The sequence below is a fragment of the Cryptomeria japonica genome, chromosome 7, assembly GCF_030272615.1.
Source record: "Cryptomeria japonica chromosome 7, Sugi_1.0, whole genome shotgun sequence".
NCBI lineage: Eukaryota > Viridiplantae > Streptophyta > Pinopsida > Cupressales > Cupressaceae > Cryptomeria > Cryptomeria japonica.
Window position 1 is genome coordinate 687192144 of NC_081411.1, and position 16487 is coordinate 687208630.

The following is a 16487-nucleotide window of genomic DNA, read 5'->3' on the forward strand; positions in this document are numbered from 1 at the left end:
AATCTCATTCATCTAATCAAATTTTCTTGTGTGGCCATGAAGCTATCTTCAACTGCTAGTCATCAACGTTGCTGAAAAACCACATTCCTTCATCCTTCTTAGATTTCATGTACCAGTTGAAGTCCTAATTACTGATTCAAATAAAATTGTCTTTGCTTTACTAGTTAAGTCTAGCTAGTTGATCTATAGGACTTAGATGACTTAAGAAACATAGTTGCCATCAATGACAACATACAAAATAGTCATCATACATAAATCTATACTAGTTGATGAAATAATCAAATGCCAACAATCTCACCCTTTGGCATGATGGTAACACTTAGGAAAATTTTGTCAACTAAGTGTGCAAAACAAAAATGACTTCATGATATAAACTCCCCATTATCAATACATACAAAATTTTGACTGTTAAACTAATTCTACTCCCCCTTTAACAACAATGCCAAATAAAAAAGTAAACTACATTCATTACATCAAAATTGTCATAAAAAACTGCATATATAGATAGAAATAACAGTTTTGAAGTCTTTACAATGCAATTCTCAAGAAAATATCACTAAAATGAAACTTTAACTTCTTAAGGTCATTGTCCCATGCTTCTAATAGTGTCTCAGTGATCTCAACATGTGTCAAGATCTGAGCTGGAAACTCCTCCATAGCATCAACAGTTCTCATCTCCGGGGTAGCCAAAATTTCTTCAGACTCCTTGTATGCTCTCTGTAAGATTTCAACCTTCAGAATTAACTGATTCTTCATCTCCTTCAAGGATCTTATCCACTTCACCTGTTCAAAAGCATAAATTTCTAATATGTGTTGTAAGGCATCAACTAATTTACCAAAAGTTATTGCGGAGTCTTGTACTGGTATGTAAGCATCACTTATCCTTGCTAGTTCCTTCTCTGTATATTCTCTCTTCTACTTTAAGTTGGAACAAAATAATGATATTTTAAATATAGTGGCCAAAATTTTACCTCTGGTTTCTATTCCAATTTTCAAAAGATCTTTGTTAACCGTTAGAGCCACTTTTCCTTTATCTATCTCAACCATTAACTGTTATCCCCTTTCCTTCTTGTAATCTCTTTCTGCTAAAGCATGAGCTGCCTCTTCAAGTGATTTTAGTTGTTCATTGACATCAACAACTAACTATCCAAGCTTTGCAATAGGGGTGGGTAGATTACCTATATCAGTCTCCGATAGGAGACTTGATAAAATTTCAATAGTAGTTTGAATGGTCTCTGCTTCTTGTTTCTGCTCTTTCAACCGCTTTTTTTGTGCTTAGGATTGCATAGTAGTAGCAATCTCCATTAATTCAGAGGAACTTAGATTGTCCATGTCCATTGGACCTTTAATAATAACAGAGTCATCATCATCATCATCAATCTTTATTTTCTTCTCTTCATCCTTTTTCTCTTCTGACTTCTTCTTAGGTTTCTCTTTCCCTGTCTTTGGTTGTTCCTTCTATGTTGTTGTAGTGAATGGTGGTAGTTTACTTTCAAAATGATGCACCTTTACCAGTGGTGGTTGCATTTCCACACTTTGTTCAGTAGCCGGTGCCTCCTTTGCCTTTGATTTTCCTCAACCATATCCTTCTAGCTGTCATGATAGCATCATTACATTTGTATCTATGGTTACATTTACTAGTGGATTTTGCGTTCCTGCAGATTGAGCATTCACCGGTTGCTCACTTGAGCTCTTATCAATTTCCTTCTCACCTTCATTATTTACATCTTGTTGTTTCTCTTGGGGATCATCCATTTGTATATCAACTTCAAAAAAATCTACATTGTCAGCAGTGTTTGCAACATTATCTCCAGTATTGTGAACATTATCTATGTCATTATTAACTGCATTACTGGTGTCATCATCATCTGGTATATCTATAGGCTTAGTATCAACAGGGTCATCATACAAGTACTTATTATCTGGCTCTAAATCTGTAGGCTTAACACCCTCTAGAAAATCTTCTCCCTTTAACTTATCAGGTGTATTATCCTTATCTTCTTTATCTTTTTCTTCTTCTTCTTCAGGGATGAGACCTAAATATTTCTTTATCAAAATTTCAGTCTCCTTTTGGACTGATTTAGTATCACCTATCAACATTCTAGTTAATCTCTTCTTTAATCTGAAGAAATATTTTGAATTTACCTTTATCTGTTCAATTTCCTCTTCAGTTGCTTCCGGTTGCAAGTGTAAGTGTACAAGCAATAAATTATTTATCAAGGCTAATTGCTCCTTGCCACCTAGCATCAATCAAATTATATAACGAATCTAGAATTTTCCCTTGTATTTAAATAAGGGATCTACTAAACTTGTTATACTAAAGATGACTGTATCTTCAATCTCCCTTTGTTGACTTTTAGACAAATGAATAAACTGTATGTTTAAACCTTTGTAAATACCATACTCCTTAATAATCTTAGTCATTCTAGTGAAAGAATCTTCTAGTGTCAATATTTTTGTAGTTGCTTTACCTTTTTGAGTAGTCTTCTGCTTCTTAGCACTTGCCCTTAGTACTTTCTTATCTTCTTCTAATTTTGTTTCCTCTATAGTTGTCACCAGTTTGTGAGATTTCTCCTTCTTTCTTTTTCTAGTTTGGGCAGGCACAACATGAGGTTCAATAGTTTTACCTTTCTTTCGGAATTGTATTTTAGAGGGTTTCCCTCTTTGAGATTCAACAAGTTTCACCTTAGTTTCTTCTTCTTTGTTCTTCTCAGCTTCTTTGGCTACTCTGGTCTTATCGGTGGGGGTACCAGTTGGTACAAAAGATGTTTCACATTGTTGAGACTCATATTTGGCTCTTGATACAACTATCTGTTCTCTTACAAATCTGGCTTGCTCAGCAAAGACATGCACCTCTTTTCTTACTTTCTTTGCAATCACCAGTTTCTATAGTTCAGAGTGTACTTTCAGTAATTTCTCCTTGTAGGTTCCAAACCTCTCAGTGATGGTATCAACTGGTTGAGCTAACAAATGATCAACATAAGTAATAAGTAGATCTTTATCTACTTCATATCCCATGGGCATTACCCATGTGGTTCTTGGAATCACAACTTCCATCAGGCATGTATCTGTGTCAACCATGAAATAGATGGAATCCTCATATTTGTTTACAACTTTAGCTAGAATTCTCTCTCTTACATGCATTTTCTTTTGAAATCTCTTGAAATATCCCCAAATAATATCATCAAACTTTTCTTTGATCATCTAGATACTGTTCTTTATTTGCAATAGTGTTGGAGTGCTAGATATCCATTGAATATCACCTATACTGGGGAAAAAGTTTTGGAAATAGAAGAATAAACCCATGATAAGCTGTCCAAACTTGAATCTTAGTTTCTAGTCCTTCCTAATTGCTTCTAAATTTGACATTAATTGACTTCTCATTGCTTCACAAATATCATAATCAACATCCTTCTTAATCATCTGGTAGGCAGTGTGAATAGTTGTTGTCGGTATACTGTTCATTCTGCTTGAATAGAAAATTTTATGGCCAGTCACCATAGATGTAAATTTAATAGCAGGATCATTAATTTTATTCTCGGTCATGGCTCTTTTATCCCATCTAGATCCAGTTAACTTCACAACATCATCCTTAGCTATAGACCTAAGCAATGACACTTCACTAGTTGAGAAGAAACCAGTTACAACATGGATTTCTTCCTTAGTGGTTTTGTGAGGTCTGTCCAACCACATATACTTATCATGAATATGGCTCAAAACAAATCTCACCAACATGTCATCAAAATCATCAATAAAATTGATCACATGATGAAAACCTTTATTGGTTATGCTTCTAAACTGTTCTTTCAATCTTCCCTATTCATTACACAGAGATCTGTATTGCTCATAAATAACTGCAACTCCCAAGTCTTCAATTTTTCAGTGATAAAAGGATCTTACATCCTCTACATGTAAAAAACCATTTGGTACATCGGCTAGGGCACCGATAGGGTCAGTTTCCTTGGACTTGTATGGATGTCATTTTTATTCAGGTCTTGCCCTCTCAGTCACATCAACTAGATACGGAGTATCCATACTACAATATGCAAAAATTTGAAGCAAAGAGTAAGATTCACTGATAAATATCTCTTCTTTGGTGCTAGGGTTTCCAACCATCAAAAACTTTCAATACTCGATCACCGAATCAAACTTTACTTCAATCACCTTAGATACTGGTAAATGATCTAAATGCTACTTGTACAAACTTATCTCTTCTCTACTCACTTTGCCAAAAGTTCTTAAGATGCAAAGGGATAAATAGAATTCAAAAAGTTCTATTTATTTGCACTTTAACTACTGCAATAAATGCATTTACTGATAAAACCCTAAAATGCCTTAGCAAACTCTAAAGTTTATTACCGGTAGAAAAAAATCAATGATATTTACCAGTTATGATCCAAAAATACATCAAAACATCAGAACGTATCAAAATATGCATATTTAACTTACAGTACATCATCTAGGGGTTCAACTCAAGATTTGACAATAAGCTCACCCCAAGTTGTAAAAACAACTTAGTTTTCTGGAGAGGGATTCTCCACATTAGGTGAATAATCTAATTCCTCAAATGGTTTTTCATTACTCTTCTTCTTCTAGGTCTTATTCATCTCAGCTTGGGTTTCTTCAATATCAACCTTCTACTTTCCTTTACGATTTGTAGGATGATTCATTGGTTGGTTCTTCTTTGTTCTGCAAAACTTTGCAATCTGTCCTAGTTTTTTGCAATGATAGCATACCATTCTAGATTCTCTCCAAGGTCATGTATTGCCTCTCCCTGTTCTTCTTCTATAGTTCATTACCACATGTCCGAAATTTTTGTAGATTGAACAAGTCACATTGACTCTCTTTTCCAACTCATAAGGACTAGACTGGTTAACATAGGGTCTTTGCCAATTTGCATTCCTTCGGTCAGTGAAATTCCTTCTCCAGTCACCAATAGGTCTTGGGTTCATGTGAGGTGTAGGATTGTTTGCTCCATATCTGCATTCAACTGATCTATGCCCATACATGTTGCATGTATAACAATATCCTTCAAATCTCCTAGGTACATATCTAGTATTAGGTCTATAACCAATATTACCATCAGACCTACTTTGACAAACATTGGCAGTATGTCCTGCTTTATGACGATTAAAACAAATAGGTTTGTAAGCTTCCTTACCAGTAGGCTTCTAAGCCATAGGATCAATTTTACCTTCATGCATGTCGCTTTTGGTTCTGAAAGGTTCTCCCTTCTCAAATGTATTGTATCCTAGCCTAGATGTATCACCTTTCATCCTCTGAGATTGGATATATTCATCTAGCATAGTAGAAGTCTTGTTGAATTTTGCAAGCTTCTCATTGGCTTTTGTAATCTCTTTAGTAAGATCTTCATTTTGCTTCATAATAGTCTCTCTAAGAGACATTGCCATATCAAGATCTACTTTGATTTCTTCTTTCTCTTCTTTCTCATCATGCCAATGTTCATACAAAGTTGTATTCTCTTGCTTGATCATAAAGATCTCATGGTCTTTCTCTTTGATTTGGTCTTCACCTGCCCTCCTAGCTTCAAGTTCTTGACTCATATAGATTGTAAGGGCTTCAAGTTCTCTCCTTAGGTTCAATTTCTCACCATTTAGTTTCTTCACTTCCTCGACCAGTGCATCAATGTTCGCCTCATCTGAAGAGTTGCTGCTAGAGATCTCCAATAATTGCTTTGTCTGTTCTTTCCTTAGTTCTCTTCACTTCCTCAACAAGTTCTCTAGCCATCTCTCTATAGATCATTCCTTCACCCATATTTTCCTTAGGATTAAAGATCCCTTGCAAGCAGTTAAGCCTTAAGGAAGTTAGGCTCTGATACCAATTGATGAACTTATAAGGCACTAAGAGGGGGGTGTGAATTAGTGATAGTAAAAATAATACAAATCTAAATATCAATTTCACCAACTTAAAACTCAATAGACATGCAAGAAATATCACCAAGTATGAAATCACCACATAAAGTATAAACCACACGACATAAGAGTTTATACGTGGAAAACCCAAATGGGAAAAACCACGGTGGGAGTTATTACCCCCAAGATCCACTAACTACTATATAGATATCTGACTGGTTAAGGTCTACAACACTCAGTTAGGGGCACACCCTATTAGAAGTGTCTAAGCCTAGTTAAGAGGATTACAAAAAGGTCTGTGAGGACCAGCCCTATTAGGAGCTACCCAAGTAATTGGGATTTGCAAACACAAGCTAATGTGTCACCTGGTTGGAGGATTTAATGATTAGAACTATTAGGATCTGATTGTACCCTGTTAGGATTGACCTTGTAAGAGGATTTTCTTGCTGCAACTATTAGGAAGACAACAAGTACAAATGATCTCAGTATAACACCTTCTATGTCTAATAAGATCCGCTTTAGAATATTACAACATCACAAAGACTTCATCTCTCAACTCCTCCGATCTTTGCACTATCAGAAATACAAAATTCGCTCATCACATATAACACTAACAAGCTCATGTATATATATCATTTCATACCTCATCACACAATTAAAATTATGATAAGGTCATCTAGAAACTTATTACAATTCCCTAGGTTCAATACATCTAGACAATCTTGCATTGTACACTTTAGTTATATCGGTCACCGACATAACAAATCCAATTCTATTCTGTTTAACCAATCTGAGTGATTTTCATCACTACCGGTTAATTGTGTTTCTTGATCTCTGCCTTTTTGATCAAATATCATTCATCTAATCAAATTTTCTCATGTGGTCATGAAGTTATCTTCAATTGCTAGTCATCTATGTTGCTGCAAAACCGCATTCTTTCATCCTTCTTAGATTTCATGTACCGGTTGTCAGTGTGAGACTCTATTAGTCATTTTACCGGTTGAAGTCCTAAGTACTTATTCAAATAAAATTGTCTTTGCTTTACCGGTTAAGTCTATCCAGTTGATCTATAGGACTTAGATGACTTAAGAAACATAGTTGCCATCAATGACAACATACAAAATAGTCATCATATGAAAATCTATACCGGTTCACCAAATCATCAAATTCCAACAAGTCCTACCTATCCTATCCCCATTAGACAAAGCATTAGAATTAAGGCTTCCCAAGGTTTAATTACCGAGGAGATGGAGCCTAATTTGGGTGACTTATTTAATGAGGATCATGCTAATTCTTCCCATCCTAATCATGTGCATATTCACCTCATTGATGGATCCGATGATGAAGAATAATATTTAACTAGGGTTTCTCTAGATCAACTTTCTACATTGGACAATCAATTTGATAGCTTTCGATAATGGATGTCCCAAGGATTCCCTAATAGTGAAGATTTTCCTTTAATTGAAGGTCTTAAGCACATGCTTCAAAGTGATAAGAATGGAATTGATATATTGTGTGGTAGTGCACATATTGTTTATTCTAATGTCATGTCTATGAAGCATCATGCCACAACCCTAGTTTATTCACAACCTTCAACACAAGTCAATCCTTTGATTCCTTTGACTACTCCTATGACTAGTATTCCTAATTTGACATCTAACATCATGGCTACTTAAACTCAAAATGTCATCTCTACAAACATTGGTCATGGGGGCAATCCCTATTCTTCATTTAATCCTCCATCTTTACCTACATCTTCCATGAGTGTTCCTATTATTCCTCAACCAATTAGTGTGACACAAGGGGGCAATTCCTTCAACAACTTTAATCCTCCTTTAAGTGTCCCTTTTCCTACACAATCATCAGCTATGCCTACTTATCATAATGTCCCACCACCTTATTTTCAGCCCATGCCTTCTTTAAATAACATCACACCACCTTCTCAATCACCTATGTCTAACATCAATTCTTCTACCAAGATGACAATTAGCAATCTTGCTCAAACCGTGTCTTCCTTACAAAAACAAATTGATTCCATGAGTCAATCCAAGTTTAGTGTTGATACCTTTGATGTTGTGAGCCCACTTTCTCTTGATATTGTTAAATCCATGCCACCGAAACATGTTGAGATCCCTCAATTGGAACTCTATAATGGAAAAGGTGATCCTCTTATGCATGTCAAAAAATTTCAAACCTTGTGTACTAATTTTTCTTCTGATCAAACATTGCTTGCAAAAATGTTTACAAGAACACTAAGAGATAAGTCTTTACAATGGTATTTCTCTCTTCCTTCTTATTCTATAACTTCCTTTCAACAAGTAGCAAATTATTTCATCCAATAACTTCAAAACAACATTGGTCCTAAAATCACTTTGATTGATTTAATGCATTGTAAACAAGGTGTTAAAGAAAAAGTGATTGATTTCATTCGTAGATATAAGAATTTGTGTGCTCAAATTTGTTTTCATGTACTTGATAATGATATTCAAATAATTTTCATTTCTAATTTGCAAAAAGATATCAGGGAAAAACTTCTTTCTTCTAAGTTTACTTCCTTTCTGCAGTTGTGCGCAACACTCCACAATTATCAACTAGTTGTTTGTCAAATGGATAAATCCACTCTTATGGCTCTGAGTGATAAGGGGGAGAGTGTTCAACAACTATTTGTGAAGTTCAAACCAACTAAAAGCTTCATGAAGTTCAATGATCCAATCAACAACAACCGTGTGAATTCTACAATAGGTGTGCCTTCTATTTCAAAATTCTTCCAAAGAGAAAGACATATTACTCCTTTGAACGAATATTTACATAGTATTATGTCTCAGTTGTTGCAAATAAATGTTATCAAACACCCTCCTATAAAAAAAATTGATCCTTCCAAACTTTCATCCCCTCATTTTGATAACAATTCCTTTTGTCAATTTTATTGTCAATCTGGTCACGATACTAAGAAATGTTTTGCATTCAAAAATAAGATTCAAGACTTGATTGATAATAATACTATATCTGTGGTAGGTGTGAATGGTAAAGGGAATAAATTAGTAGCTCCTCCTAATCAAAATATTAAGATTTTCATTGATCCCTTGCCATCTCATACCTCTAACATTATTGAGATTATGCCTAATTCTCTCTCTTCTGAAGAAATCACTTCTATGGCTCCAAACTTCATTAATATGGTAGAAACATAGTATATGCCTATAGATCCTTGTATTACATTTGACCCTAGTGAGATCATTAGAGCACTCGATGGCCCTTTATACATAGTGGCAAAGGTTAAGGATATCCCTTGTCATGGTGCCCTGATTGATCCCTCTTGCATGGTTAATGTCATAGCTAAAGAGTATCTTTTCACTTTATGATTGCATAAGCCAATATATGATGCTTCTAATGTGTTTGTGAAGTTATTTGATGGCTTCTCTTGTCCTACCATTGTCTCTATCACTCTTCTTGTTGAATTTCATACTAAATCCTTGGATGTTTTCTTTGTTATCATACCTTCTTCTGAGCAATTCCAAAGTTGGGCTATCCTTGGCTATCTTCCATGAATTCTATTGCTTCTCCAATCCATAGGTGTCTTAAATTTCCTCACAACCATAGCTTGTTTTGTCCATCCAGAACAAGCACTGGTGTTCCTATTGATCTCTTTTGGCATAAACAATTTCAATCTCTTCCATCAAGGAGCGATGATCTTTTTCAATCTTATAAAAAATGGAAGATAAAAATGATACTATCCTTAAGTCAACCTGGATCCCCAACACTTGACATCCCTATTATTCTTCAAGATGACATTTTTCCCCTCACGGATAGAACTAATCTCCTTCCTAAGGAAGATTGTCCACCTACCTCTATGGATGTGAATTTACCTTCTCTTAAAGAGAACAACAATATTATTCCTAAGGTTAGACCTATACCTCCTCCTCATGATAGACCTGGTCTCCTTCCTACACCTAATATTCCTCCTTTCTATGGCATAGTTCCACCTCCTTCCTCTTATCGAGAGAAGAGGCTTGCTTCTCCTATTGTTCAACCAAACTGACCTCAACCCAAATCTTCAACTATCAAGGAGAGAAACATTCCTACTTTGTCAAGTGTTCCTCCTCCTTCTCAACATTCTACTAAGACTTGATGGAATCGTTGTGTGAGAGAATTTCAATGAAAATGCCATGTTTGATCTCATGAAGCTATCCATCAAAATGCTCAATCTCCTCAGACTCCAATAGTTGACATGATTCCCTTTTCTCCTAAGCAAGATGTTCAACCTACATCTCCAAATCATAAGTTGCATAAAACATGTGATGGTTTTACTCCTATTCATGTTCTTGCTCCTCTTAAATTTGATGAAGTGGGTGAAAATTTTATTCATAATGGTAATACAACTCCTAATGATTCTTATAGTGAGTATGAGTATGTTGATGTGGCCAAGCATTTATTGGATGAGTTTTCACAAACTCTAATCCTAGCTCCTCGAATTGAACAAAGTGACTTACAACATGAGCATAGTTCTTGTTTTGAACTTGAGATAGCTCCATCTGTTGTGCTTGATATCGCTCCTCTGGCATGTTGCTTGCCTTACCGAAATAGTGATCAACAAGATCGGGAGGCAGATGTCGTGCTAGATTAGCAATATTAGCATTGCATATCTTTCTCTCTCTCCTTTCTTTCTCTTTTGGGACCATTCTTCTATGTGTATCCCTGTTCTTCTATTGTTCTCTCTTCCCTTTCTTCCAAGGTAGTGTCCTTCTTTTGGGAATGAATATTTTTATATTCATATACATACATGATATACATGAGTTATCATACAACATACTGACCCCGAGGAAAGTGACACTACCTCGTGTTTTGTGTTCATTATCCTTGCATTTATACCTCGATTGGGGGCTAAATCCTTATGATAACGTGATCCCTTCTCTCTCTCTCTTGGGTGTATCCTACCTTAAAGCAATCTCTCTTGATAAGGTGCATGCAATCACTTTAATGCGGGGGCATACACTCCGCTCATACTTTCCTTCTTGTGATACTTAGAATTACTTAGTGAACTTTTTTTTGCCTTTGTAATCTTTTGTATCCTTGCTTTCATGACTCATAGTGAAGAGAACTTTGCTACCTGTAGTCATGGTTCTCCCCTTCTTGATATTCCCTTTTACTTTGTCAATTGAATTCGTAAGATCCTAAGTCCACTAGGGGCTTGGAACATCTTGCCTCCTTGATGTGGTAAACTGTCTTTCAGTCTTGTTTCCTTGAACTTTATTGGTAGTATTGGTGTACACTTATACTCTTGCTAAAGTGGGGGCTAAAAGTAGTGTCATAAAATTATGGCCCTAGAATTTTTTGACTGCATTAGGGTCCTCACGCATGCAAGTTCTTATCCTCTAGCCTGATTAGAGATCGAAGATTGCTCAGCTTGTAGAAGCAACTTCTTCCTTGACCTCCACATCACCCCATCCACACTCTGCCCTTGAGAAAGTGGTAGGATAGGGATGTGGCACCACTATCCCCTCTTGGATAGGGTGTGGCACCCTTGTCCTCTAGGATAAAGGGGCGTGGCACCCTTGTCCTACCAGGAGAGGGGCATGGTACCCTTGTCCTCCCATTACAGGGGCATGGCACCCCTGTCCTTTCCCTATTTTGGGGCAGGACCCTTCCTAGGGTTGCATTGTTGGTTATGCATCAGGCGTGAAACTCCCCTGATGTTGACCTGTGAAGAAAATTAGACCCACTAACATGTATTTAAGGGGCATTCATCCTCTCATTTTCATAAGTTCCATAAGTGAAGTTCAATAAGTTGGATGAGTCAAAAATTCACAAGTGATCGAGCATTCAAGAGCATTCAAGCATTCTCAAGTCTCCCTTCATGGCTAGGTGTTGCATTCAAGTCAAGGATTCAACCATTGAAGAGGAGATTGATTCCAACATTCAATTCCACACAAACATCTGTATCAACATTGCTATTGCAACCTCCCTTGAGGTGATTTACAATCTAGTCTTTCAATTACATCTACTTGCAAGTACTTTCTTTCATTACTTGGTTAATTCAAAAATTGGGGTTCAACCTAAAGGCATGCCCCCAATACCAACCCATTTTCCTCTCTTTTGTGTGTGTAGGTTATAGGTGCGCAGCTGTACTTTTGGATTAAGACTTCATTTGCAGAGGCGGAAAAACCCTTTTCATTTCGTGGGGTTTTCAGAGGACTGTGTACATTCTCACCACAGTCCAAGAAACTTTTCCTTAAATTCACATGGAGACTTCATCTCGACATTTTACTACTAGATTCGGGTGCACAACTTCATCCCATATTCTGATCTCAAGTTGTTATCAATTCTTTATCACTTTTGCATTACATAATTCAATGAACTTCCTTTCGATTTCCAACAAGGAAGAGGGGGTCAACTTAACATTCCAAATTCATTCAGAATTCAATCTACCATCTTCATGTGGATTGATTGAATCTAGTGAATTATCCTCTCCTCTTTCTAATGTAACATGGTGAAAAGTGTTGAAGTATAATCAATAGCAAAACTCTCATCTCTCTTTGAGGGAGGGTAGTTTCCTTCTTGATCTATCATTCATAATTTTTCCACCATTACACACATAAGCTCATCATGCATCCTATTGAACACATACCGGACTCACTCGTGTTCATCGAGCAATAGGAATTTGACAAACTGCACAAAAATCTATTCCTCCAACACTTTGAATTCTAGTTTTAGCTTGAAATTCTCATCAATCAAGTGCTTATTACTTAAAGATTTAACAATTGAGAACTCCCCAACTCCTCGAGGTTGAAATTAGTGTTGAAATGAGTATAAACCCTAATGTCCTTGATATGTAGAACATCATATGAAATCGATGAAAATGCACTTTTTGGATCATCTTCGATAGAAATAAATGGATGTTTCTTGAAATTGGGTTGTGATCTCTCAGTGATATTAACAAGTAATGAAGTATCCATCTCAGAAATCTTGAATCAAAAAGTTTTACAAAGAAAATATTTTCTTACTCGGATTAGTGTTTCATATGGGGAATCTAGATCATGCTTCAATTTGTTCACAAATATTCAAGTAGAGTGCTCTCCTCTTGTTCTCTCAAATGCAAAGTGACAAATGAAGGTGAGATATTTCCTTTTATCACTTGCATACCTAACTTTTAGGGTGCATTAAATGCATTTTACACTAACCTTCTAGATACTCAACTTTTATAGACAACTCACAAAGAATCATCTTTGGATCTTCATTATTGCTCAGATTCTTTCGAAGATCATCTCACATCATTTGCAATACCTTAACACAACATCTGCTATCCTGCTAGATTAATGTACCATCTAATAAAAGGGATGCGTAAGATTTTCATGAGAACTCCCCCTCGGACATAGGCCTTAATTCAGTTCTCGGAGGAATTTCCAACACCGAATTCAAGTGCAGATCCATTCCCTACATCTGAATCACTCTTCTTAACCCATGTATTCCTCACTTGATTACAAATCTCATCCACTTTTGCTTTCCTTTATTGTCTTCTTACACACTCTTATTCTTGTCTACCAGAGCATTCCTATTCATATTTTTGCTTCTGCAGAATCTTGCAATGTGATCAGATTCTTTGCAATTGTAGCATAGCACATTTCCTTGTCTAGTCCTAAAATTCCCTTGATTTCCTCTAGATCATCACTAATTATAAATATGTCCAGACCTACCACTTGCATAACATTTGACATTCCTTCTATTTGGAAATTTATTCATCATACTTCTCCATTTATTTAACTTATGTCCATACTTGTATTTGAAAAATTGGCTGAAGAAAGATTGACCATTATGATTTATCCTATTTTTGCACAGAATTACTTTATGACCAAATCTATTGCAAACAAAGTAGTTACCATTAAAATTTTGAGAATTAGGTTGCCTTATCGGAGACCTTTTAGGTTTGAACTTCTTATTTTCTCACTTAGGACTGCTTTGACCAGATCCAAAGCTTTCACCTTTCTCAAATCCAATACCTCTTCTATCATTTGCATATTTTTGGCTTTCAAGCATCTCATTAAGTTTGGCTGAATTGATATTGAATTTCTCCTTGTACTCATTTGTATCTTCAAGATCATATCTAAGAAAAATAATCTTCTTTTCAAGCTCCTCCTCATGATGTTTGGATTCTTGCAGGTCAAGCTTTAGTTGGTCATTCTCACAATCAAGTCTATAGCATTCATCAGATTTATCTTTCAATAACTAAGAAAGTTCTCTTCACTTTTCTTCCTTCCTTAAATCGCCTTTTTCAACCCCATCACTATAGATTTCATCTCAAGCTTCAAGACTACATTTTATTTTGCAAGTTTTTGACATTCTTCTGATTTCTCCTTTAGGGCTTGATTTAGATGATCATCTTCCATGCATTTTCTTTCCTTTTGCTTAAGTTGATCAACAAGTTCCTTTCTCTTTTTCTTGGACTTATTCAGTTTCTCTTTCAATGATTGAATGAAATTCTCAACATCCTTAAGATTTCCTTGCAATTCCTAGACTTCAACTTTGGACTTGTAGCATCCTAAAATTGCACCCTTTGCAATTTTGACTGTATTTGGGGCCCTCGCCTTAGTGTCCTCATCCTTACGCTTGATCTAGACTCATTTATGCCTCCACCATGCAACAAACTTCATATTTTCACTTTGTGCCTTGTTGGGACCCTTAAACCTGGTAGGACCGGGGCACTACACCTTGGTTCTCCCTAATTGGGGCCAAGTTAAAACCCTAGGCCTTATCTCAAATGTGTGTGGGACTTGCTTCTTCATGTCGGCCTATTTTGAAAAATTATTAAGTTTGACGACAGGTAGGTATATAAACAGATTTTCCCCTCTCATTTGATCATCCATTACATTCATGATGTATTGAGCACACGAGAGATTAAGCATTCAAACATTGAAGCATTCATCATCAAGAATCTCTAGAGTTCTTCAAGGATACATATTCTCCATCTATCCATTGTGGAGCAACATGACATTATTTATTTGCAAGAATGTGTGTGTTAAGGTTTCGTCATTTTCATGCCATTTCATACAACATATGTGATTGCATTCAAGTAGCAAAGCATCATCATCATTCATTGCAGATCTAGAGGTATAAATTTCCAGACTGAGGTTTGACTTAGGTGAACCCCTATTCCCAACCTTTTCCCCCTTCTTTTCTATGTGCAAGAAACAGGTGTGTTGCTATACTTCTGGAAATAAGATTCACACAGAGACGAAAAAACCATTTTTGACACATGAAAATTTTGGAGGACCAAGAGGCAACGCCATGGTCCCTACTTTTTTAAGGTATTTCACAAGGTAGATCCAAATCAACTTATTCTACTCATGTCTAGGTGCACGACGAAATCTCAAACCTGTAGCTCAGTATTTTCTCAGTTTTGTCTTCAATTTTGGTACTTTACCCTAAATCGACATTTCAACTTACAAAAGAGGGAAAATCTCATCATAATCAATCAATCCACTTAGTATTTAGTCCTTATCTGATTTGTGAGAGAATCTTGTGGATTCCTCCCCTCTTTTGAATGTAAAGGAAATCTCCCCCAAAGCAAAAATTGATTTGGTGATTTCTCCTTCTATGTTGCAAATTGCCAAATCAAATTTTCCTCTTTACATTTCTGTAAACCCAACTCATTAAACCATTAATTATGATTTTTATTTTTAGATCTGAGTGTATGCAATTTAAAATTAAAGTTGTCATTTACAAGTTTGATTTCCTTGCAAATTTTAAAAAATTAGAGGTTAATTTTATTAAAACCCTAATTTTTAAATTTCAAAATTGAGCTTGTGAATTGCTTAATTTGGATTAATTATTTCAGATCTGAGTACTTCTTGTTAGAGTATTTGAGTATTTACTTGATTAATTAAACATTATTTGTTTAATTATTTAAGTTCCCTTTATCTCTTTTACACTTAAGCTAACTTTAGGTGCATATAATTAATTATTTTAATTAATTATTATGTGCAAACCTAGGTTTTCCCTTTTAGGGTTTCTTGACCTATTAAAGGTTGAGTACTTTCTTTTCATTGTATGAAGAAGGATTATTATTGACAATACATTTTGGATATTATCAAGCTCTCATCTTTTGGAGCATATTTTTCCTGTGTATTCTTTCCTTCTGTGATTTGCTTCATTGCTTCTCCTTGTAACAGGTTTTTCAGCTTGTAGAGATTATTTGGGCTCCTGTGGTGTTGTATTTTCTCAACTCCTATACTTCTTCTATTTCAAAATACAAAATTTCATCTTCAAGTCAAATTTAACAATTAAATTTTAAAATCAAGTGGTTAATTTCAAAAACCCTAATTTTAAAAAATTTTAAAATTGAGCTTGTGGGTTGTTCAAATGCTCAATTTTCCTCTTCAAATTTGGTTGTTAATTTCAACTCAAATTCAAATTTACAATCTTGGATCAAATTTAAATTTTAAAATTAAGTGGTTAATGAAAAAGACCCTAATTATAATATTTAAAATTAATCTTGTGCATTTCCCAACTTTTCAATTTCCAAATTTCAATTCTAAATCTAATTTTAAATTTTAAAATTAAGAGATTCTTTTTATAAGGCCCTAATTTTAATTTTAATTTTCTTGTGGATAAGTTTAAAATTAA

At 35.3% G+C, this 16487-nt stretch overlaps 1 protein-coding gene across 1 annotated transcript in view; it reads right to left on the reverse strand.

Annotated features, from left to right (window-relative positions):
• Positions 1–528: 528 nt before the first annotated feature.
• The window catches only part of LOC131856953 (uncharacterized), a 50917-nt gene continuing 34958 nt past the window's right edge, over positions 529–16487 (reverse strand). Inside the window, exons 2-4 of the mRNA XM_059208920.1 lie at positions 2472–2886; positions 1639–2036; positions 529–783 (exon numbers count right to left, since the gene is read on the reverse strand). Coding sequence (XP_059064903.1) covers positions 529–783; positions 1639–2036; positions 2472–2886 — 1068 coding nt within the window. The remainder of the gene's footprint in view (positions 784–1638; positions 2037–2471; positions 2887–16487) is intronic.